Genomic DNA, 26,152 nt, shown 5'->3' on the forward strand with positions numbered 1-26,152 from the left:
CGCCGTGCTGCACCGCATCTAGTGTAGACAGCACTGATTATAATAAGTTCTATTGTCTTTTGTTGCGTCGCGCCGCTCGCGTCCAGTGTAGACACGATGTAAGTTAATGTCGCTTTCTGATGCTGCGTTTGAATTTTCATGCCACATTATTTGAAATTAGCGCGGGCCAAACATTTTTCTCTAGGGGGCTGCCTATTGAGGAACCCTGGCTTAGAGTTTAGTAAGTCAAGAACTGCTTCAACCGATTCAGTGAGTCTTGTGAGTCTTTTGGATCGATTCATACATAGGATTCAGAGTGATTCTTTCATGAATTGGACAACACTGGCTTTTTGTAAGAGCCAATACTTTTACCCAAAGTCACGAAAATCATTTGGATTCAGAACTTTTAAAAATAAGAATCAGGTCTTGATTTCCAAGCCTAAGGGTGAGTAGATGAACTATCTATTTAATAACTGTCCACTAGTACTTAGTAACAAGTAAGAAGTAACAAACTCACTTAGTAACAAACTCACAGCATCAGCAGATAGACCATCTCATCAATCTGTGTTCCAAACTGATCTTTCCCATGCAATCCTCACTATCCTCCTCTTTGCCTTTTCTTGCTGTTCCTAAAAAGAATGATGAATCATGTAGCAGCTGCTTTGCCCACTCATGGAAGACATTAAAACAATTTCTACATCAGTTCCCCTGTGGGAAAGCCAGTCAGTGCAACAGGTTAAATGCCTGTGCGAGAGGATGTCAAAGATGATAATTACTCCGTTTTAAAGCTCCAACCTTTAACAGAAGACAAGAGCCCTTGAGAAAGTTCAAAATATTTTTAGCTGTACCACATAACGTCTCTGCCAGAGAAGCAGACCCCCTCATGAGGCCAGTGTGGCATCTCATTAACTACTGCTATTTGATTTAAAATAATACAATGTTCCTGATGAGACAGCAAAGGTGAAACATTACAAAAACTTGTAATGTTGTAACTAATTGTGCACAGATTCCTCTGTGAGAAACAGCAATTGTGACTTGGGATGAGTGGAAAATAAAGTGAAGATCTGAGAACACAAACGCAAAGTAATATGAACTTTCTAAAGTAGGAGAGAAAGCAGATTATTGTATTTACTTGAGTTTAATGGCAACTGTATATTTTATACGGACACCTATTGGTGTGGATGTATGAAGTTTGTTCACCTGTTGTTGTTTATCTCTTTTTTGTTCCTATTTGTCTATATACATTTCCATTAAAATTTAAATTGCATTTATATTTGAAAACTATAAAACATTTCTTGCCGAATATCCTTATAACATAAGTAGCATACATTGGGTTGTGAATACCACTTAATGTTGACTTTAAACAAGATAGGGTCCAATATTCAGGCATTGTATTAAAGTCTTCTTTTATCAACATACCAAGCATCTTCACAGAAACAAACACGCATCCATTCTTTCCCAGCTTTTTACATAAATATATAACATCTAAAAAAGACAAAGACGGTGAGTCAAGATCACTCTATTCAAACAGGGTTGATATTTCAAAAGGCAGTTCTGAAGTTCAGTTTCTTTAGTCAATGGATCCCAACTCTGTTGCTATGCCACCTTTGAAAGAGCCAACTATATTTAGATGGCCATTATTATGAGGCTTTTCACACATCACGACCAAGATAGATGGAGGAGGTGTAGTGACAACCTATCTTATGTTTGTTGAATGAGCACTACGCAGCGAGGTGCCATTCTGACATCTGACGTCCCTTTCAATGTGTGCCATAACTTTGGGGAACAATGCGCGTAAACATTCTCCTACCAATAGTTAAACAAATCGTTTTTTCCAATTGTAAGGACAATGTTAAAGAACAACATGGTACCCTAAACCATAAAGCGCCATTTAGTGTATGATTAGAGTTTGAACTGTCACTGACAATCTGCCTAACCAAAAGTACCAAGCAGATATAACTGATGTGTAAATTAAACCGGATACAATGCAATGTGATACTGTATATTAACAACAAATGACTGAATGACTGGATGACGAAAAGCGCGTGTTAATGGAGCCAGACCAAATGCTAAGTTTGTTAAAACAGTAGCTAAATAGCTGGAGTTTGGTTAACTTTTCCTTATAGAGCCTAAGTGACATGAGCTGAAATCGAAAGTAATTTCAAAGGAAGACCAAGTTATTACATTGTGATTAAAAATTACAAGCATTTTTTTTCTTTGAATCAAAAGCACCAATGAATAATACAGGTCCTAGGAATGTGCATTAAGAAAATAAACAGGGTAAATTTTGACTTTAATAAGGTAGTGTGGAGAAAGACTCACTACTAATGAGCAAGTCATGTGGCTCCTCTTGCATGGACTACATCCAAAAGCCCTTAAAGACTGTCCTCATGGGCTCTTGTAGTCCAGAGAGAGAGGAACGCTTCCTCTTTTGATGTTAATGTGATGTACTGACTGAGATGTGAAATAAAATCATGGACATGATTTAGTAAAGAAGACTTTTTTTTTTTTGCATCAACATGATTTGTTGGTTTCGGAAACAACATTCTCATCAACCAGTCAGATTTTAAAGTTAGGCTGGGGCTGAAGCTCAAACAACATTTTAATCAGCCAATCTGCTGCAAAAATTACAAACAACACAGTATAAGTATCATTTAAAAAAGTCCATTTGACTGATGCTCAATATTCAACTTTTACTAAAGCCACAATGTTGTGTGAAGAGCAAGCTGAAAATGAAATGCTTAGATGATTCACTACAATACACTGTGACCCAGACCTCTGGAATGGCCATCAAAGTACCAAGCAAGTGTGGTTTGAGTCTGTTGAGTGGCACCTGATTATCAAAACATTCCTACGGCAATCAAGAGTTAGGTTAAGCATGTACGCTTGTGGATAAAGAGGGTTATTTGTGGAACTTGTGTGAGTGTGTGAACAAAACTATGAAACTGCAGAGCGACAGCATGAATCTAAAGAACTGCTAATATTTAATGTAATAGGCACGGGCGAAAAGCGGATCCAATAGCCATGACTATTTTGACTCAGTTCAGTACCGCTGATAGGCAGCTGTTTTCAAACGGTCCGTGCTTATTAGTGTTCATGCTCTGTAGTCTGAAGGTCTACAAAGGTTTCTATTTACAATGCGATTTGCAACATTGCAAATCGTGCTCATTTGCGCTACGACTGTAGTGATTGACAGCTTGATTATAAAGGGAGCACTCTTTGCTGGCTTTCTGAATAGGCCTATAATCTATTCCAAATTTGAATAAAAGTTAGATTTTTCATGCTGCTAAGAGGACCAACGGCCATATAGACATTGCCGAGTTTCAGGATAGACAACTGTATTTAAATGCTGAGTGAATCCACCAAAATATCATTCTGCGACTCATTCCCTGTCCGATGACTGACGTAGTGATAAACATAGCAGTGGACGAGACCAAAAAACTCAACAGATCTGTATTATGTGTATTGCAGTGTAAATACTATTATTAAAATTAAGTCGCCTCTTTGTCTGTGATTGCAACGTATAAGATTATTTTTTGTCTACCTGATGTATTTGGTGTGGGTGCAGTTCGGGTCGAGGTCTTTATGTCAAATGGGTCAGGTCGGGTATGGAATTAAATTAGTGCTGCTGTCGAATAACAGGTTGGGTTTTCTTTTAAGTACTGCATGTGCGGTTTTACCAAACAGGACCCATGCAGGACTCTGGGACCCAATATACTTCAAGTTAAATCAAAGAACAAATGGGTGTGATGAAAATTATTTCTGTGGTTCAAATCAGTTTGTCAACGCAGACTTTCCGCTAAATTCTGCACACATTTTTAGAATGACAATAACGTTTTGTCAACATTTGCAATCAGTACTACTATTACACACTTCTGTATCCCTAAACAAAGAAGAACTTTGCTAAGAGTATATCGGGGCCTTAAAGAGCAGCATAATGGCCAATGACTGAATCAGTCTGAGTAACAGTGAGATCAGAATGTGTGTCCAGAGAGCTGGCAGCCCTGCAACCCTGCAGCACCAGGGTCTGCCCTTCTCTCAGCAGCACCTCTAATGAGACTCACTCATCTCACCCTCCAGACAGGTAAGGAGGATGTGAGGGGATGCCAGACGCAGTGAATGCATAATCATATCACCCCAACAAAGGCAATAAAAAAAAGACTTTTCATTCAAAAAAAAAGTAATGATAAGATAAAAACTTGACCTTCCATTTTTATTATCTGCAATGCAGCGATTAGTTTTGTCTGTCTGGCACTAGCTACTGATGTCTGTCTTCCCCGATATTTTTATGTGACTGCACATGATTTACACTTTGATTCACTGTTTATTTACAACCATGCAGAGAGAGGAAGAGGAAAATGAAGAGAGTTCTGCTCAAATCACTCATGTCTTTGCAGATCCTAGTGAGCGAGCGAGAGAGAGATAGAGAGAGAGAAGGAACGGCAGATTTTGTTTGCGGATTCTGAAAGTTTAATCGTGCTTCATCAGCATATCTGCTGTGGTGTGTGATATTCGGCAGACATAAAGCAATTCTCTAGAGCAGTTTCTCTAAAGCACTTTTACAGTATATTGAAGGCTGTTGCCCATTTGATTATAAATTTCTTTGTTCATTCCCTTAAAAGTTCAGTCGTTTTCCTCGTTTACCTAGTTTACGTTCAACTACTAAGAAAAACAATTCATAAAAAACACATTTATAAAAATACGTTTATAAAATACATTTTGGTTAGTCATAATTATAATTTTACTAGTATGAATTGCATTTTTACCGGTAAAAATGAGTTGCAAACATCTTTATTTGAATACAAATTTAACTGTAGAGCTCTTTAATTACAATGATTAAACAAAACATTTGCTTTAAAAAAAAAGATGTATAAGAAATATATCTAAAAGTAAAAACCAATGGAACTCATATGTAAACATATTATTGGTAAGCCTGGAATTTTTACAAGCCAAAATTGAATTATGCATCCGCTGACCTGGAATTGGCATCAGAATTGCATTATAGATATCATCAATGTGAACCATTACTAGTCAAATTGCATTACAGACATCTAATTGGAGTTTTGACTAGTCTAAATTACATTACGACTTGTAACACTAGGGGCATTAAAAGACGGAACAGAGTTGTCGGTTACAACACAAAACAGCAGGCACACCAGGTTGCACTTACCCTGCACATCAAGTTTGATTGCAGTGCGTATGCGTTTCTCAAAAATCTCTATCAACCCTGAGGTTTCCATTTTCCAGCCCTCTCAACATCAACCAACCTTCACCATCGGGGCTGAACAGCCAGTAGTGAGCTCGTGAATGCTAACCATGCTCTTGTGGTCTCTTCAGGGGTAAGCAGCTGCTCTGTGGCCCTGGTGGCCCACTAGAAACACTGATATGCTGTTGAATAATGATAACCTTTTGAGAAATGTCAAGTGTTACCAGTACAGTACATCTCTATCACTTAGATATTATGTTGTGCCTGATATTGTTCTTACAGGTCAGAACAGACCATGTTGCCAATTTCCAGTAATAGCAGTCTCACCATGGAAACATAACACTTGTTCAGTGCTGCGAAAAGCTGTACAAAAAAAATATTAGTGTCTCTTTAAGCCGTCCCTAAACATTGTAGTTACAACAAAACTCTGTTTCAACAAAAAAGTTACAGGGTTCAGACAGAGGCCTTCATGAGTCCAGTGCATCTCTTATTGACACGGTGAGCTTGTACCTTCCGAGTACAATTTTATTCAAGCCATTCTCACTCCCAATGCGTCAAACACTATCGCTTGCGTAAGAGCTCTGCAAATCACTATGTAGACACCAAAGGGGTCTGCATCTTTATAGTGATATCACTGATAACCACGATAAACATTTGTTGTTAAAACACTGACAGAAAGGGCATTGATGGTGCAACATCATAAGACGATTCTATCACAAAATCCTGATTTAAAATATGTCCACACTTTGAAAAACACTGTATTATATAATTGATTATTAAACGTGGTTCTGTGTATTTAATCAGCTGTACCTGTATTTTAAAAAAGTAGGGGGTTGTGAGTTTTATGGGTCTATAATTTGCTTATAATTAGAAAGAAATTAATTTGAAAACATAAGAAAAGTTATATTTTCAAATTATTGGCATATGTATATTTCATTTAAATGAAAAAGGATTAAGTGTATAAATAATTCAAATTACAAAAATATTTTTTATTGTTATTTACTTCTGGTCTTGATAAAAGTTGATTTTTATGTCGACCCGGACCAACTCAAACCAAATAAGATTGCAAGACAATTTCAAAATTGCTAATACTTTTACAAGTTAAAACAAAATTATTATTTAGACCCATCATAACCAATTAGACACTATTTTTAAGACCCTGTTGCATGCAAATTGCCATTGCATATACTTATTCAATTTCTATAGTCTTTTGCCTTTTGACCTGGAAAAATATTCAAGTTTAACTTCTTAATTTCTTCTGTTCTTTAAAAGCTCAATGTCACCTTCAATCATTTTCCAACTATCTCTCATTCTCTCCGGAAGTCTCCTCCTCCTCTCTATGGCCCCCCTCTCTGTTTGAAAGCATCATTATTAGCGAAAGTATTCAATTAGCCCTAGGGCAGATGAGTAAACACTAACAGTCCTCTAAATAATAGTAATTTTCTATAAACCTACAATTAGCTGTGCTATGACGCCATACACAATGGTATCATTACCAATTACCGTAAGAAAAAAATGCCATGGCAATTTAATATAGTAAGAGTTTACTCAACTCCGCAAAATGAATTGCGGAATAAGTTGAGCAGCCAGTAATGCTGGCAATAATAACTTCCTAAAGGTCAGCATAAAATGTTGACAAAGCTATCTAAGTGTAAACGTAAGGCTACAAAGCACAGGGGATGTCAATGATGATGGATGAATACGAAACTTGAAGACTAATGCAATTTTTCTTAAACAAAGCAGTTTGGAGTTGCTCCACAGCTTAGAGACAGTGCTGCAAAAAGGCAGACATATTCTGCGAGAGGCGGTGTTACAATACTGTCAGCTGCACTGCAGCAAAAATTACACAGCACAACCTCCAGTAGCTCAGATCCCTGAGTAGACTGCTGGAAAAAGAGAAGGAGAGAGAGACAGATCTTCTACTCGCACACATACAGTCAAGCTGAGAGACAACTGTTCTCTTTCACAGGTTATTCACACTGTTTGCAATCCAAACAGCACTACAGTCACCCGCATGGTAAGCCTGACAGCTAGCACAAGCAAAGCTAGCACTAGCTACAGGCTAGGTTAGAGCTAATATACCTTTAATAACATTCAGTTTGACAACCAAAAACTAATAAACCGATGCTACAAAGACAAAAAATACCCTTAGCTTATCAGTTGGCACACATGCTTTGACACACTGCGGTGAAATCCTGAAACGCTAATGCGACTTTTGCATGCAGTAGGCTATTTCAACACAAAAAGCTGTGTCTTATTCACTGACACAATTAAGGTTGGGCTATTAAGTGGAATTACATTTTTAAAAAGTGTTTGTGTTCATTTTCTATTGCTTATGGCATTATTGTCAAATGATGATCCAGTGATAGAGAAGCGTTAAACCTGGCCATATATCTAAAATTGTAGCGTAACCAAGCACACTTTCTGTGTTTTAAAAAGCCAAAATGGGTACCTGGATTGCAGTCCCTGAAAAAAAGTATGTCAGGTCACGGTAGTCAGCTGCATCCTTCATAACCCAGTACTAAGAACAGCCCACAAGAACACATGAAACACATGGAGTGCTATAGTGATGTACACATCTGGGATAGTAACTGAAAGACTGAGAGCCAATCAGGGTGGATCCATGAACTATCGTGTCATTGAAAAATGAAGACTCTAAACCTTAGGTTGCACATGAAGATCTGAACCTGTATTAAGTGCTAAAAGTGAAAATAAACATTAACTTTGCTATAGCTTTGTAAAACAAGCAGAGGAAAGCTACTGCATTCTACAGGAGATATCAAAGAGCGCTTTGCAATCTGGTTCCCAACAAACTGCAAAAAAAAGCAATAATACATGGTATAACGAGATTGCATCATTTCAAGCTTCTATTTTTATGGGTAGAAAGAAGAAAAACTCTCTTTCAGAGAAAACACTCTTTCAGTCACGCCAACATTATCCTGAAATCCATGAAAACAACAATGTCTGGCTTTGAAACTGAGATATATCTCATCGCCTATTTATGATCCACTATCCATGCTCTTGGAGTTGGTAGGAATCTTTGCGGTATGAGCCATCACAGACTTTAATGTCTAAAACACGTGTCGCAAATTGTAACACTTACATAAATATGTGATTCTGCACAATGTTGCATTGTGAAATGTAACACAAGCGTGCTGCATTCGCATCACCACAAGGGGCAAGACACCACAGCAGGCATGAGCGTAAATGTCTTTTACAGACAGTTTTGTTCTTTTTTAGGTCAACCACTGTCATGCCACAGCAACATTTTGGGCAGTTTTTCAAACATTCACATCTGCGTTTGAGTGCCTGGCCTAAGAATGAAAGCAAATCGCCAAATACATGTAGTGTGGGGGGAGGGACACTCTAAAATCAATGCTGTCTGTATCACAAGAGAAGTGGCGTATGGTTAGGAGTCACTATCTAGCTTCTCGCGGGTGATTCGCATTGATGACTACATAAGGAAACCCAGACGGGTTGCCGGGAAGGAGGAAAGCCTGTAAGCAGTTTTGACAGATGAAAAGATCTGGCTGGTGCAGAGGAGTTGTTTGATTTCAACAGGGTGCAGCAACCATTTCAACAAAAGGGAAAAATAAGGTCGCTCACACCAAAATCATACAACCTACGGATATTTTTCTGTTAGTATAGCACAGCTATTGAATAGGTTTACGCTGTGCCGATTTAGGGGTTTTCTAGCTTATTAGAATGTTGGTGGGGAGGGGGGGTGTCAATCTCACACATGACTGTTTACATCACCACTATAGCTCAACTTTGCTCAATTATATCAGAATATAAAAGGCACTATTTTCAAGCAGGTTATGTGAGTGCAAGCTCCATGTGCTACTAAATTACTCCATTATCATGTGGCCTGAATAGACACAAGCCTGATGTAACAAATATACAGGACCTATTCAGTCAATGTGATTACCACAAATTACATTTCAAAGGAAATTATGTACCAAACCATTAAGCATGATGACATAGCAAAAAATGTAAAATTAAATAAATCTCATGCTTGAGGCATCTGACAGGCTCTGGTCATGTTAATGAAACTGTACAGTAGGGCTGGACGATATGGCCAAAATTTATATCACGATATATTTCTTAATTTCGGTCGATATGATATAATTCCGATATCGATATGAACACTATTAAAAAATCCTCATAAAAACGGCCAAGAACGGCCACAACAGATGTCTGTGCATACAAGCTTATGAAAAATTAATTTGCCAACTCTATGAAACCTACTCCTATAAAACTATTCAAAAAATGGCGCAAATAAATAAATGTTCACCTTTTATTGGTATTTAGCCTTAGTAAATAGTAAAAATATTTAAAAATGTTACTGCTTTTGGTGCATTTTGGATCAAATAAATGCAGGCTTGGTGAGCAGAAGATAATTCTTTAAGAAACATTAAAAATCTTGCAGTTCAAAAACCTTTGACTGGTAGTGTAGGCTGATTACTCTTATAGATTGAAACGTGCATTAACCAGGATAACGAGTATGAAACATGCTCCGAGTTGCTTCAGAAAACAAAAAAATAGAGCAACAACAAAAGCATGTTGCTGGAAATGGGTTTATTATTGAAAATGCAAAATGCTTGTCTGCCAGCAGTAGGCGCTGTGAGAGCGGTGGAAGTGGAACTAACGGTTTCTCCAGTAACGTGTGTAAACAAAGCAGCTCCGCTCATGAACGCTACTTTATCAGATACAAATGCCATCTAAACTATTCTGAAGACCGTCGGTTCCCTTCAGAGATACATTCATATAAAACACCCGCGACGCGTTTTGATTCTGAAAGGTGCAGTGCTCATGTTTATTCAACGAAGTCAAAACGCCACAAATAAATCAATGTATGGGAAACACTGGTAATGTAATCGAAATATCGGAAATGTGTTTAAAAATCATATCACCGTTATTGAAAAAAATTATATCGCGATACATATTGATATTGAATTACTGTCCAGCCCTACTGTACAGGCAGTTTAGCATTTGTGTAGGCAGATCAGCCTCTTATATGCTTACTGCATATTACTGAATATGTTATTTGAAAATTTTCTTACTTGACATGAAATTAATGGGTTAGTATTTCCATTTTTGAAAACAGATTATTAAAAATTTGGACAATTTCTGTGTTACTTTCAGACAAGATTTGCAACAACACTTAAATAACATGTTACAAATCAAATTCTGCCTATTTGTTCCCTGATATGAAGAAAAGAGTTTTTCTCAAAATAGCAGTTTTTTTTGTTGTTTAGTTTAGTTTTGTTTCAGTTATATAGCTCGACACCGTCCACCACATTGTTTTCAAATAACTTCAAACAAATAAATATTGGCATATATAAGTTGTAGCATTATAAAGTAGGGATACACAGCCATTGAAATTCTGACTGATTAATTATTTTCAAATTATTACTGATGTTAAAATGTTACGTTATTTTGAGAAAATACATTTTTAAAAATGAAACCGTAAAAACTAAAATCTGTTTTTATGATTGAAAAATGGATGTTCGGGATGTTGGATGTTGTTATTAAATTATTAGTATTTTTAAAGATTAACATTAATGCATGTTACATGACAGGAAAAATTATCTAAATAGAAAAATAGAGGAAACAGGGATACAGAATGAAATATCCCAAATTTAAAAATGGCCAGTAACTAATGTGATCCTTAAAATTTTGGGTTTTTCATGATCCACAAAATTTCATAAAAAGAATTAAACAAATGATATAGTATACTACAATATATAAAATACATAATATCATCTAATATTTTTGGAAGTACCCCATTTTAGTTTTAATCCATTTTATTTTTTCTTTAAATTATATTTACAGTTCGCCATTTTATGTGCTTCCTCAGTTCAAATTGTATTGAAATAGTATTTAAAGGTGGGGGAAGCGATTTTTCAAAAACGCTTTAGAAAACTGATTCGGGCCGAACAAAACAAACTTGTAGCCAATCAGCAGTAAGGGGCGTGTCTACTCATGATGTGGAGGAGAGAGAGCTCAGTGCACAGGATGGACATTAGCCGAACTGAGCGACAGAAAGCTAGAGATTGCGGATAAAAAAAAACAAAAGAGTAAAACGTCTGCAGAACAAAAGAAGGCTTAAGGCAAGAAGTAGGACCCGTGTAAATATCGGATCAGCTTTCCAGCGCTGGAGAGAACTCAAGGAGCGGAAGGCCTGCAATCGGACACCGAGGTTGCTGTGTTTCTTCTCGATAGGTGAGTAACACCGTGTCTTGCGCCGCAACAGCTAAAGTCTGTCTAGTACACTGGACGCGACAAAGCGACCGTTGAAAATCATTTGAAATTTGTGTCAATACGTCATGAATAGAACACAGAAGCAATTTTCTGTCTGGGATTTGTCATGTCCACATCCAGTGTAGACCATAGATATGTATATATATCTATGGTGTAGACAGCATCACTGATTATAATGAGTTCCATAGTATTTTGTCGCGCCGCACCACTCGCGTCCGGTGTAGACACGGTGTAACATTGGTTTTGCTTTGTTTCACAGAACTAATCATTGCCTGGGTTGCGTACGTTTGAGTGGGCCGGAGCTATCAAAATAGGGGCGAGACCCTTTTGAGGTATAGGGCGTGTTTGTTTTGGTGATTTCAAATGTCAACATTGGCTACCAGAAATCGCTTACCCCACCTTTAAAAGGCTTTCTCAATTCAGCCCTGCTTACTGCAGCATCTCTGATCCAGAGCACAAACGCGGTCACAATCACAGAATCATTGTGTGACAAAAACATCTCTTGTTCGTATCATTTATTTAAATTTGATTCTCTATCATAAAGTGTGATCTGTGTTACTCTGAGCGAAAGCCTATCGCTTTATATGAATCCATGTCCTGGAGCATGAAGAAGCCTGGTGTGCACAAAAATCAGAGTACTGTACCGGATAATAACTGGAGCTCCTGCTCAGTCATGTGACCTGGACTCTAGAGCTGAAATAGTGCTGAGATGTGTCGTGGGTAAAACAGAGACAGGTTCAACTGCATAATTCCCTATCCCACTACAGTAGCCCAGGACATGGAAGACTGCAGAAAAACTAGTACTGGGAACCTGGGACCCTCTAAATTGCCACATGATTTATTGTAAACATGCTGTTACAAGCCATGTGAGAACGATCCACTTTAATCAGTGGGGATCATTTTTGACAACATAAAAAAAAAAGGTTGAGCACACCTTTCTTACAGTTGCGATATATGGTTATACTGTATGTGCATGCAATGACGATGATTTATTCCTGCTGCATATGATATGAATGCATCACAGAATCTCAGCAGACAGAATAAAGGCGCGACTTTCACAGATCATTTATCCTTGAAATGATTTTGTTAAATATGACTCCAGAGCAATACCTCCTGATGAAATAAATTTGAGAGCTTAATAGTTAAAGGGGAAATATTACGACTGATAAGTAACAGCAAATTGAATGCATTCAATAAAAGTACAACACAGATTTATGTCTTCTGGAAACCTTAACGATACTTGGAACTAAAGCATAAACATGAATGTAATCTAAATTACAGCCATACTAAATGTAAAGTAAATACTGTAATAAATTAATGCTTTAACACTATTTAACTCGAGAGCTATTTGTAATGCATTTGCAAAATTTATTATGCTGTAAAGTAATAATAAAATATTAGTAACAGTTAGATTATGTTTTAGGTCTTAATAAAGTCAGTGGTAATTCGTGTGAAGCTTTAGGCTGAATAATTATTTCAAAGGAAACATTATTATTTTTGTGCAAAGATATATTATTAAAATCAGAAGATTTCTTATAAACTATGAGAGAGAGGTATTTGAATCCTCATGAAAGTAAGAAGTTATGATCCCACATGTTGCACTTATGATACAGTATAGACAATGGCACACATATTAATCCAGACTGTTGTTTAACTCTTGAACATTGATGGATGCAAGTACAGAGAGCACTTGCTTTGTCCTCTGAGGGTATCAAGGCTAATGCCACCTTCCAGGGCAGCCGGCCAAGAGCAATCAAACCCTGCCTGCTTTGCTGTGCCGTGTGGCGCTGCAGCATGAAGCCACAGGAGCAACTCGATGGCAGCTTTATGTAAATGTCCACTGCGTCTAATGTGTTGCAGAGGGGCCATGGTCCGTCCTTGTTTTAATTGGACTGCTCTATATGTAAAGTTTATTCTATTAATGGGGCCAGAGAGAAACATGAGACAGGCCATGAATATTATCGGCAAACACAGCTTTGAGTGGAAGAAGCACTTTTGGAGACTAAGAACAACTCTTTAACCCTGCAGCATGCTGCAAATGCAGCAATCAGTTACATCAGACAACTGTGGGCTATTTTAGCAAAATAGCTCAAAAAGTAGGACTTTTAGTCGTACAACAACCACAGCTAAAGTTTCATTACATTGACATAATGGAATAAAAACTGCTGTTGTCGTCGTGACAAAAAAAGACACTGTATAATAATATTTTCAGCTCTTTTCTAATCAGTATGTTTTGTAATATAGTGGATTTCAAATATTACTCCAACAGCAACAATGTTTTCTGCACAAACATGAGAACTGCATGAAGCAAAAAGCTTCAGCAATATTCAGATATTGCACAACCCAGCAAGATCTTTTTACCCCTTAGTGCAAAGTGCACAAGAAAGACATCCACTAACAAAGAGGTGATGCTGACAAGGCTATGAATAAAAGAAAAATAAACATTTGAAATAGCAGAAACCACTAGTTTACTAATAGAAAAACAATGCTGACATGGCTGTGAACAACAGAAAAAGAAACAGTTTAAGGAGCCAGTAGTTTGGGAGAGTGATGAATAGTGAGAACAGGATTCATTGTGCCACTATGAGAAGAAACCCAGCTGTGCTTTACCAATTATGACATACTCACTGTCTGCAATGTTTCCTGGGTGATTCTTCATTTAGAGGCAATTGACTACTTGAAATCTTGAAAAATGTATCTTCTTCATCACATTATAAGATCATGACCTTCAAGTGGATTTCACTTTGGAGTTTTCTATTTTGAGAAAAACATTTGGGCAAAACTTGGACTTGCTAACACAAGAAGTAAGCTAGCAGCCAGTTAACTATTAAACTTAACAGTTAACGTTCAATTCTCAAACTCTGGCTAACTCTGGTTTTTACAAGCTAAAAGGTATGAGACCAGCCCAAATGAGAGAGATACTGGCAAGTTTAATATTTCTGGCCACTTAAAAATGGAAAAAGTAATTAAAGAGACACAGTAGGCCTTAGTCAGGGTAGCGCCATATAAATTCTGATTGGAATGAAAATGAGGCTGAGAGATAGGAGTACAGTGCGATCAATGGATTGTACTGTTGTTTAACAACATACCAATTATTCAGCTGACGAAATGTCTTTCTGGAAAAAAATTATAATAATAAAAAAAACTTACAGCAGACAAAAACTCCATAAAACAGTTTTACATGATCTAGTAACTGTAAGATCTAACTGTAAGTCTATCCCTCACAACCTCGTTTTCATCTGCATTAAATGCAATATGACATTTAACCTGATTAAGGTCTAGAGGGTTATTTATTTAAAGCTATTATAGAATGACTGTTTTTTTTTTTTTTTGAATAATACTACTGGATTTTAAAACATCCTCTTGTTTGGAGAATCACCTCCTGTACAGTATTTTGTCTACATATGATGAACTTGTAAAGTTCAGGGTATAATTTACAAAATTTGCACCCAAATACAGAGATGATTTACTTGTAGCTGGATATACTCTAGCTGACCAAAAAAGTAACTAATCTGCCACAGATAATATAAAGGGCTTATACAATATACATTATATACATGGCTAAACAAAGTGTAGGATATCAGACCGAATCAGACAATCTAAGATTTGGTCAAACATGGTTGAAACATGAGGAGCCGAATTCCACAGAGGCCCAAGACAACAAGATGTTCATAAATCAGACCCTAGCACTAGCCAGTCGGAAGCAAGCCTAACAAACTCTTTCACAGAACAGCTTTCAATATTAACACAAAAGGAACACAAAAACACCATTTGGGAGGTGTCCAAAAGCCCAGTTTAAATACTCAGGACACCATCAAATCACTCTCTTCAACTCTGCTCTTCAACCCTTCTCTTCGCTCTTCCTCTTCCTCTTCTTTTTTGGTCATGGCTTCTAGCCGTGCTTTTCAGTCATCACCTTTTTGCGCTCTTTGAGCGTGCTCTGGCTTACACGCCAGCTCCTCCAAAACCATGAGGAGAAACACCACCTAGTCTCGTCAAACTTTACTTCTATTTCTTTACTTTAGTTTATTTTATTTTCCGTTGAGAGTTTCGTGTTACGAGTTAAGTTTTGCCGAATGCCGTGTCTCCGAAAGAGTGCCGTCTAAAACTTTAACCAGACCACAGCTCCGCGTCGTCAGCCAGCGCCCAACCACTGGCTTCCCAAGATTGAACTTCCAGCCAATCAGCAACCGCGGGAAACTCCCTGTTTTGCAAGGACCACAACAAAGGGAACCCCCATACAGGCAACGCAACGCAAGTACCTCCAGATCCTAGCTGAACTGGTGCATTTAATATAAATTTTATCTTGTGTTTTGTGCTTACAAGTTATTGTCTTAAACTGCCGATCTTGTTACTGTGCTAATTAATAGTGTTTTCACTATAATTTGGATATAAATATCCATTGCAGAATTGATGTTATACGGCCCGTTCAATGAATCGCTGCTCGAGCAGGGGTTGCCATCCAGGCTGCTGAAACCTCGGCGGGCTGCAGCTTCCATTCTGCGGTCTCGCCGCGACCTCCCCTGGGCGCTTCAGCGCTCTCTCTAAAAGAGTGTGTTTTCTTCTAAAAGAGCAAAACATTTCTAAAAGAGCTTCACGAGCGACGGGCATCTTTTTAAAGATGGCTTCCCGCTCGTGCGTTTCTGAATGTGGTCGTTTCCTGCCTCCATCTGATGGTCATGATCACTGCCTCTCGTGCTTGGGCGTGGTGGTCCAGGAGCGCCACCTATGGCTGACCTTGGCGGATATGAGGGAGGCCGAGAAGCATCGCTTCCTGGACTCCCCGATCTCCCAGGCCGGCCTATTCGGCGAAGCGGTGGAGGGCTTTGCCCAACAGTTCTCCGCCGCGCAGAAGCAGACGGAGGCGTTTCGACACATCCTGCCCCGGTGGTCTGCTGCTGTCTGCACCCCACCGCCGGCTGCAGCCCCTCTGTCTGCTCGTCGCCGAGGGTGCCCTCCTGCCCTCCTGCAGGAAACCGGCGCAGCCCACCTCCGCCCCTGCCAAGCCCATGAAGCGCCAGAGCAGGCGGCGTCCCTGAGACGGGCGACCCGGAGCTCTTGGATCCTGCTCTTCAGGAGATGGTGACTGCACCACTCCTTCCCCCGGAGGAGGGCCGGGTGGAGAATCTTATGTTCCCATTTGTTTTTGTTCCCAAAACTTCAATAAAAGATCAGTTTCCTTTGCCTCTGGGTCCCAAGAGGACGAGGACGGTGGTGCACGAGACCCAGTCTCCACACGGCCGTCCCCCTCTCCCTTCGCTAAGGGGCGGCAGGGTTCAGTTCAAGGACGCTACGCCTCCTCACGAGCCCCCTGCCCAGCCGTGGAGCCAGGTAAGTGGCGCACCGCGCACTCAGACCCCACCCTGGGACGCGCGGCCTCCCGGGTTGGGTCCCTGTGTTCCACTTCGCTGCCCCACTGCGGGTACGTCGGTGGTCTCCCTGGTCCCGCTAGTTCAGTCGCTGGGGGCCTGGTTAGCGCTCCCCAGGCCGTCTCGCTGGCTCATGAGAACCATCAGACTCGGCTACGCAAATTCAATTCGCCCCGCGCCCTCCCAATTCAGGGGCATTCGGTTCCCCTCTGTGCCGGACAAGGATGCTCCTGTCTTGCGTGCAGAGATCGCGGTCCTGCTAGCGAAGGATGCAATACAGCCGGTCCCTCCAGCTGAGATGAGGTCGGGTTTCTACAGCCCATACTTCATCGTACCCAAGAAAGGCGGTGGGTTACGACCGATCCTGGACCTGCGCGTACTGAACCGGGCCCTTCACAAGCTCCCGTTCAGGATGTTGACGCAGAAACGCATCTTTCAATGCGTCCGTCCTTTCGATTGGTTCGCAGCGGTCGACCTCAAGGACGCGTACTTTCATGTCTCGATTCTCCCTCGACACAGACCATTTCTCCGCTTTGCGTTCGAAGGGCGAGCATATCAGTACAAGGTCCTCCTGGGAAAAGAGCAAACTCTCACCGCTGCAGAGGATTTATTTTCTCAGCATGGAGCTGGACTCGGTCAACCTCTCAGCACGTCTCTCAGTAGAGCGTGCGCAGTCAATGCTGAACTGCCTGGGGTCCTTCCAGTGCAAGACGGCGGTTCCACTGAAACAATTTCAGAGGCTCCTGGGGCATATGGCATCCGCAGCCGCTGTCACACCGCTCGGGTTGCTTCATATGAGACCGCTTTAGCGTTGGCTTCACGACTGGGTCCCGAGATGGGCATGGCAACACGGCACTTACCAGGTTTCTGTTATCCCGTTCTGCCGTCAGACCCTCAGCCCGTGGACAGATCTTGCCTTTCTTTGGACAGGGGTGTCCTTTTGGCAAGTATCCAGGCATGTTGTTGTGTCAACAGATGCCTCTGCCAGGGGCTGGGGTGCCATGTGCAATGGGAATGCAGCTGCGGGGCTCTGGTCGGGCCCCCGACTGCAGTGGCATATCAACTGCCTCGAGATGCAAGCAGTATGGCTGGCTCTACGCCGCTTCAAGTCTCTGTTTCACGACAAGCACGTACTGGTCCGTATGAACAATACTGCGACCGTTGCGTACATCATCACTTGTGTAACCCTCGATCCCTGAAGGAGGGAACGGAGACGTTACGTTCTGTCGCCACAGTTGCTGTACCACCGCTGTACGGCCGGGGCACGTAGTCTCGGCTCCTCAGCAAAAAACTGATGTGCGTTTGCACGTGCTCTCCTTTTATACCCGCGCTGCGGGGCGGGGTGCGCGTGGCGTAACACGCACGCCAACTGTCATTGGTTTGTTTAGTTAACACTCAAAGGTGATTGGGCTCTCGGGCGAGATCCCAATTCGTCAGTCACGACTGACGTAACGTCTCCGTTCCCTCCTTCAGGGAAGGAGGGTTACACAAGTAACCTAAACGTTATGCCTTCTTTCTTTGCGTGAACATTTGGGCAGCGTTATGCAAATCTTCCCACATAGTGATGTAGACATGTGGGGGCATGTTAGAACGAGCCGTTTTAGGTAGGCTTGGTTAACTCTTAACTTTTATAAAGAATATCTCTTTGGATTTGAGACTTTAGTCTTTGTAACTTTACAGATCTTCTTTATGTACCAATAGCTTGTAACACTCCAAAGAGAAAGGAAAAATTTTAATCGCATCATATGACCCCTTTAATAACTGGACTAAATGGCTACAGATCTGTCTCACATATTCCACTGCAGTGATCTAAATTTAGAGAAAACTACTTTAAAACTTGAGCTTTCCAAGCTACTCATAATATAAAGCAGTGCCTACCATTAATTGCTCAAGTTTCCTTTATTTTTCAACTAAAAACTGGTGACTCAAAAAGTTTTTTTTCCCCATTTAGTTGAAATGAACAAATCAGTTCACTAAAATGAATCAGACTTCACAACAACACTTGAGACATTCACATCAACATTCAAGATTGTTTCTGATTATTTCCTTAGCTCACTTGTGTACAACACAGTGCAACAAATAAAGCAATACAGCATTTTGTCATGCTAGCAAGAAAAAAACAACTACAATACACAAAAGACAAACTATTTTGAGTTACTGTCACACTACTAAAAATGCAGTTAGGTTAGAAGCATTGTTGGCAAGTTGCTATATTGTTTGTTACTAATAAGTATGCCACCACGACTGCAGTATCCAACTGTTGCATATTGTCCAGTCACATCGCTAGCGCACACGTTTCATTGCTGTGCATTTGCATAAAGTTGAACTCTGCTCAACTTTGGTGCATTGCCAATGGTCACATATGTCGCCTCAAATTGCCAACTGTCATTGAAAATGAATGACTTCTGGTCACTTTGTTGCTGTAAATCACTGTCAGTGTAAATACCCCGAACAGGCCATTTGACAGCATCCATACCACCAAAGCCCTCTAGTCACTCGTCAGTGACGTCCCCTTTAACGCAACAGGCAAGAGGTAGTTAGATAGTTAGTCTGTTGAGAGGGAAGCATAAAGGAAATAATTAGGAAGCTAAAAAACAAGTGCTCACATACACAAAATACTACACTGCACTTCAGAGATTCACTGCAGCACATGGCAGTGAAATATTTACTTTGTGAACATTTAGGAGCATGTGATAATAGGTCAGGGTGTCATATGTTAAGAGAAAAAGCAGAGGCCTTGGCAGATTAGGCAGCACAAGCTAAATTTTGTAAATGGGATTGTAATTTTTAAAGTGCACTAATGGCAGCACTGCAGAGCATCTAGACATTCAAGGGCACCTTTACCTGCACTGGACATCACTGTATGAAAAGGACAGTTATATGGATAAGGGTCAGATTGGCAGCCAAAGTGAAAGCGTATCGATTACAGCAGAAGCCTAGATTTGATGTTGCTTGTAATTTAGTTGGATGTACAGAAAAGCATAAAGTACTCTAGCCAGTAGTTGTAGGATGTGACTCAAGATTCGAGCTGATATGGAAATAGTATTAGCACATTTCTTGCCGTTCAAATTATACACAGTCAAAAAAAATTCAAAATGCTCAGACAGTTACGACAATAAGCAAAGTGGTTGAAACGAGCTAAATGGACTATCAAGGTAATCATATTTATACTGGGTTGTGTCCAACCAGACACAACGCAGTACATCTACAAGTGATCGCTTGCATGTAAATCTGAGTCCAAACTAGCCATGTAGGCAACGAGCAAAAGTACAGTTACCTGGTTTCTACTTCTGCAGCACTGAGCTGTACAGCCCAACCCACAGTTAAATCTTATTGGTCCAAAAACCCACTCCATATACAGTTTATAATACATAAAATGTTCACTACTTTCACTTTAAGTATGTATACACAAATTACTTTTACCCAAAAACTTGTTGCATAACACTTGATTAATAAACAGTGTTAAGCATTATTAGATACTACAACTCATACACTACTGTTCAAGCATTTGGGGTCAGTCTTTTTTTTTTAAGAAATAAAACTTTTATTCAGCAAGGATGCATTCAATTGATCAAAAGTGACAGTAAAGACATTTATAACGTTACAAAAGATCTCCATTTCAAATATATTATGTTCTTTTGAACTTTGTATTACTCAAAGAGTTTCAAAAAAGTAGTTTCCACAATGCTATTATGCAGCACAACAGTTTTCAACATTGACATGAATAAGTAATGTTTCTTGTGCACCAAATCAGCATATTAGAATGATTTCTAATGTGACACTGAAGACTTCAGCTTCCATCACATCATACTCTAATTAAAGGACGGGCCCAAGTCATATCTATGGAACAAGCAATTATAGAAACATGGGCATGGACTATTGAGACTATTGCAGCAATACCTAAGCAACCACCCTCTACTCTACTCTGCAGTAGTAACCACATAGCGACACACTAAAAATCGCTCAGAGCATCTTAGCAACTACTTAGTCATGCAATCACCCACAACAGCCTAACACCATAAAAGCTAATTCTGCACAGGTAAGAACCTCCAAAAAAACTTTTTTTTCTCCCCATTATACACCCTAAGGCCTATAAAGCACAAAATAAGATAACTGTTTACATTAAAGCAAAATATTCACTCATTGTATTTGCGACAAAGATGTTGTTTATACTGTTTAAAATTCTTGTGTTTCCCCTATGAGCCACATTTTTTTATTTTAAATGGAGAAAGAAATGGCTCTGACAAACATGAAATTTCCATTATGAGTTATTACTGCCGCTGTTTTGACCACAGTTAGTAGGTAGCAGTCAATTTGGGCTTTTAAGCAGGGTTTGAGGATGCTTTGATCAAAAGAACAAAAAAACGAAGGATGGCTCACAGCAAGACTGGACCACTATCTCAGATTATACTGATAGTCAGAGAGTCCACACAATGAGACATAATACATCCATCCCACAATAAATAACAGAGTTATAAACTAGAGGAACAGCCAGATAAATGGACTAATGCATCATACTGTTTAATTCAGCAACTGGATGTCACATTATTGCCACACACACACACACACACACACACACAAAAGTGCTTTGGTGCAATTTTGCTGCAAGTTGTTCATGCATAATCTAAAGACAACTCAAACAGTCTTGATTCTTGGATTGACATGAGGGTGAATGATTAAAACTTTTCATTTTTTCATTTTCTGGGTGAACTATGCCTTTAAAAGTCTCAGTAGTTGGTACAGTCTGAACTGAATGTGTGTATGTTTCTTTGACCCTACAAGTTGTAATGCAGAAACATGCAGGGAAAAAGTTAATGTGTGTGTGTGTGTGTGAGCTCTCTCATTAGGCCTGTCATGATAACTACTTTTTGTTGTGTGATATATTGCCCCAGAAATAATTGCGATAAGCAATATTATTGTCATTTTAAAGACCATTTTATGCCACTGAATATATACTCATAATGTAACGGCATAATAATGCAAGAAGGCCTATACACTTCCAAATGACAACAAACTTTTAATTTTTAAGAATATTTAGATCATGGAAATTAAGTATTAAGTTCTAACAAAAAGTGCAAAGTAACAAGTAGAAAAAAGAAAAATGCACAAAGAATTTGTATGGAGATTTTTCCATCTACAGATTTTTCCCGGACCTTCTTTTCTCTGTAAATTAAGGGTGCATTGTATTGCTGAAAATCAAAATCCCTACTTAGCAGTCAGATGTCCATATGCACAAAGGCACAGATCCCTAAACAAGAGCATATCTGCAGATGAAACGTTGTTTGTAGAAGCATTTTTAAAATTTTAACTAGCACCTCATGACTATACCCCGTGGAATGCAAAAAAAAAACATGGTGACATTAATTTTTAAGTAAATATAATGGGCGATATGTTGCGTCACCAAAAATGATTGCGGTCATGTACATATATTGCGCGATAAGTCGATATATTGATTATTGCGACAGGCCTATCTCTCATTTAATATTATTTCACCACCAGAAGTCACAACAGGATCCAGTCTGCCAATTCTGCACAAAGGAATGATCTAACAGCGTTATGACAAACTATTCTATAAATAAATGCCATCTGAGAACAGATTGTCTATGTGAAAGTGAATCCTATGAGTCTTCTACACTTATAAAAGAACCAAAAACTAAGCTGCAGCCATTACGGGCATTCATGAATGAAAGGTTATAAGAGGCCCTTCACTTGCATCCCGAGGGAGCAAGTTCTGTAACGCTGCGCGCAGATTCCAGCAGGTTGAGAACCAACCTGTGTTTACCTCAGTCCTACAGCATCAGCAAACACAAACCTTCATTGCAATCCACATTGCCAAGTGCAAGACTTTGTCCCTGCCAGGAAAACACTAGCCAACACAAGGCTATCAGAAAGTGCCATCTGCTGGAACAGAAGGCAGCCATTCAAACCACTCTTTAAAACTCTGGAAAAATGTTGCCTGTGAATTCTCCCTAAGAAAAGAACCAGGATCATCAAGAGAACGTTGCATATAAGAAGGTGCTAACTGATATGACTGAGATGTTGAATACAACAGAACTAAACTACGGTGATTACACTTCATGCTGCATGTTGTGTTTCTAAAAATACAGTCTTGTGTGCCGTAGACTATAACCAGCAAGCCCCGGCAGCACTCTGCTCTCTTCATTAATGTTATGCAGCTAAGACCGTAATAGCCATGGTAAACTAATCAAAAACCTCACGCTTTGCTACTTCTAATCACTGACAGAGTAAAGAAAATGATGGTTTAATTTCACTATGAACACGTCACCCTGGACATTACTGCTAGAGAGACAATCACTGCTAGCTGTGATTGAACTTTGGTCCTAAACTGTATTTTACAGTAACAGCTTTCAGTTGAATAGAGATTTGCCTGATAAATTAGCTCTTTACTTATCTGTGTAACCAATAAAATGTCCGCAGGATTTAATCGAATCAATTAATGTGTGATATTTCACACATTGTTTGGTCTTTTCTATCAAAAAGCCAAAAAATTTCTCAAAAGTTGCTCGATCAAACTTGTCTAACATTATGACTGCACGTCAATGCTTTTGGAATATACAATGATGTGCTATAGTACTATAATAAAAGCAATTACAGTGTCAAGAATGACAGAGCTTCCATTAAACTACAATGGAAAAATGTGTCATGTCAGCATGGGAAAACTGCTATGGTCTACTACGCTGCAGTGTCAACGTCTAGGAAAGAAGGTATCAACATCAACTTAGGACTCCCACCCGTCCCCTCACGCTCTGCACAGTTTTCCTTTGTGTCCGTATTTGTCAACAGCTTTGTTAAATTAAAACTGCGCAAGTGTGCCCGCCAGACCGCCTTGTTGTGATTTGTTTTGGGGGAATGTGTGTTGAACAAACTGAACTGTATCCATCCTGTTGAGAAACAACAGGTTAGATGTACGTATGTTTTGACTGGAATAAACTGCAAGCTAATGATCTCCTAATGAAGAGAAAGAGACAAATGACATGAGGTCTTTGCACTGCACATAATCACATAAGAATAAATGCTGCACACGAAAACCAGAGAGCAGCATCACTTTAAGTGATGCAGGACTGAGAAGGATGCTGCAGCATCCCTGAAATGAACCCAAAAGCATGTTTCACACACATACGGCCCGAGTAAGACTGTTCGACCTGTCTTAACACTACATACCTGTGGGATTTAGTTGAAAAAAAGTTGAATGTTAAAGCCTTCAGCTGTAATATCTGTGATTGGTCTCACCACTAGAGTTAAAGTTATTCTCAGCTTGCCTGCATTCACTGACTTGCTGCACAAATTTGACTGCAGATCAGCACACACAGAGGGGAAGAAGACGCAATGGCTCTTACCACTTGGGTTCTTGTTCTTCTTAAGACTCTTGCCACAAAGACACTGCAGCATATGCGTTCCTTTGCTGAAAATGTTCCAAAGAAACCACATTGATTTGGGCGAGGAGCGATCCAACAGCTTAGACACCCTGATAAAGAACAGATCCCTGTGGTTGCATAATAATAAGAATACAATGGGATGCTCAGTTTTCCAGTAGTATCATAGAAAAATATGTATTACTATCCAAGCGTCTTCATGCAAGAGGTAAAATATTCTCTTTAGACCTGGCAAAACAAAGGTATTCTTCTTAGTAATAAAGGTCATAAAAATAGATAGGCTACAATATAAATTGCATGTGCTGCAGAGGGGGAACGTGCAGCCCGTTATGAACTAACGTGAAAGACACGGCGGATTCTTTGCGTTCCCTGTTAGTTCATCACTCAAATGAAGGGTGGATGGATGTGTACGGCATCAGAAGCCTGGAGGGGATGCATCCCATTTAAAAGCAGCGATACCTCCGAGCAAAGCGCACATTTCCAGCATCAGCTCAGTGTTTCTCAGGGAAGTCTTCCTAAAACCTGCTGCTGCTGTTGCTGCTGCTGCTTCTGCTGTTGTTGCTGCTGCTGCTGATCAGTAATATCCATGAGCTTTCATCAATGTGAAAGCACTGCACTGATGCTGATGCTGAGGATGCGGTTGGAGTGCGGCTTGATGTTTCACCTGTGCATTACTGATCCCGTTGCCTCCCAAAAAGTATCTCGCACGTATTCCTCTTTGCCTTGGATCTGTGTTGGATATAGACAAGAAGGAGGAGGGATTGAATTGAAATATTGCCTTTCCATTACGTAAAACACGTGGTTTGTGCTCTGGCATATCACTGACGCTGTCGGCATTTCGGCATAGAGTAGCATTGGGAAATCCGATGCATTTTATCGAATCGGTTCGTTCGAACGGCTCGTTTCGGTGTAGCGGTTCGTTTGAATCATCGCATTTTACGCTTCATTCTACTGCACTTGCAGCAGTTAATATTTGCCTATTACCAGTAGGTTCTCGATTACATTTGATAAATTAAGGTGTTGTGGTAAGTGTATTTTAGTATAAAAATTGTGTAGCCAAACAGTAGGCTATGATTCCGCCATAAATGAAAACCTGTGGGTTTGTTTCGCCAGATAGCCTACATTCCCCCCCCCACGTTCAAATCTGCTTAATAAATCGAAAGAAAAAAAACAGACCTTAGAGTTTTACTTTCAAAAGGATTTACAAATGTTTCGTGAATGAAATCGGTTCCTTTGAACGGCTATTTGAACGTAAATTTTACGTTTCATTCGTTTGCTGTCATAAACCACTAATGTGTTTTCGATTAAGTACTTGCAGAAATTTGTAGAATGTAGAAATGTTCTAGAAGGAAGAAAACTGCAAGCTGTGGATATCACGTCTTTTCTTGCAGCATCTGGCGGCAAAACTGGGCTAAACTCTTAAAAAAATAAAGGTTCTAAAAGATGGTTTTTGTTGAAATGCCACAGATAAAACGTTCAGTGAGCATTCTTAAAATAACTATTTTTTCTTAGTTTGAAGAACATTTTAATAATATGAGGAACCATTTTCCACTAAAACAACTATTTATGCCACTCTTTTTGTGCAACGGAAATGTTTCATGGATGTTAAAGCTTCTTTATGGAACCATTGATTGTTTAGAGTGTATGCACCAAAAATCTATTCCAATCTAGCCAACTATTAATAATTGAACATAAACCTTCTATTGATTATAAATAGGCATTCCAGTAACACAATGTACCTAAAATGTGCCTATTTCCCAACAAAGTAACATTATAAGGAAAATATTTTTGCACATAATAAAAATGCATCTTCTAAAGGCATTACAACCATGTTACAAGATTCATAACCTGCTTAAATAACAGGTTCCTTGTAATTTTGATAATGCTGTCTTTCACATAATTGTCTACCTACAAAACAAAAGAGCAGTGTTCAGTGTTCA

General features: G+C 39.5%; 1 protein-coding gene across 1 annotated transcript in view; it reads right to left on the reverse strand.

The window, feature by feature from the left end:
• Positions 1-25,012, reverse strand: part of LOC107569606 (fibroblast growth factor 14) — a 180,921-nt gene extending 155,909 nt beyond the window's left edge. Inside the window, exon 1 of the mRNA XM_016255731.1 lies at positions 24,177-25,012. Coding sequence (XP_016111217.1) covers positions 24,177-24,267 — 91 coding nt within the window. The 5' untranslated portion in view covers positions 24,268-25,012. The remainder of the gene's footprint in view (positions 1-24,176) is intronic.
• Positions 25,013-26,152: the final 1,140 nt, after the last annotated feature.

Source organism: Sinocyclocheilus grahami, unplaced genomic scaffold, assembly GCF_001515645.1.
Source record: "Sinocyclocheilus grahami isolate Dianchi unplaced genomic scaffold, SAMN03320097.WGS_v1.1 scaffold28.1, whole genome shotgun sequence".
NCBI lineage: Eukaryota > Metazoa > Chordata > Actinopteri > Cypriniformes > Cyprinidae > Sinocyclocheilus > Sinocyclocheilus grahami.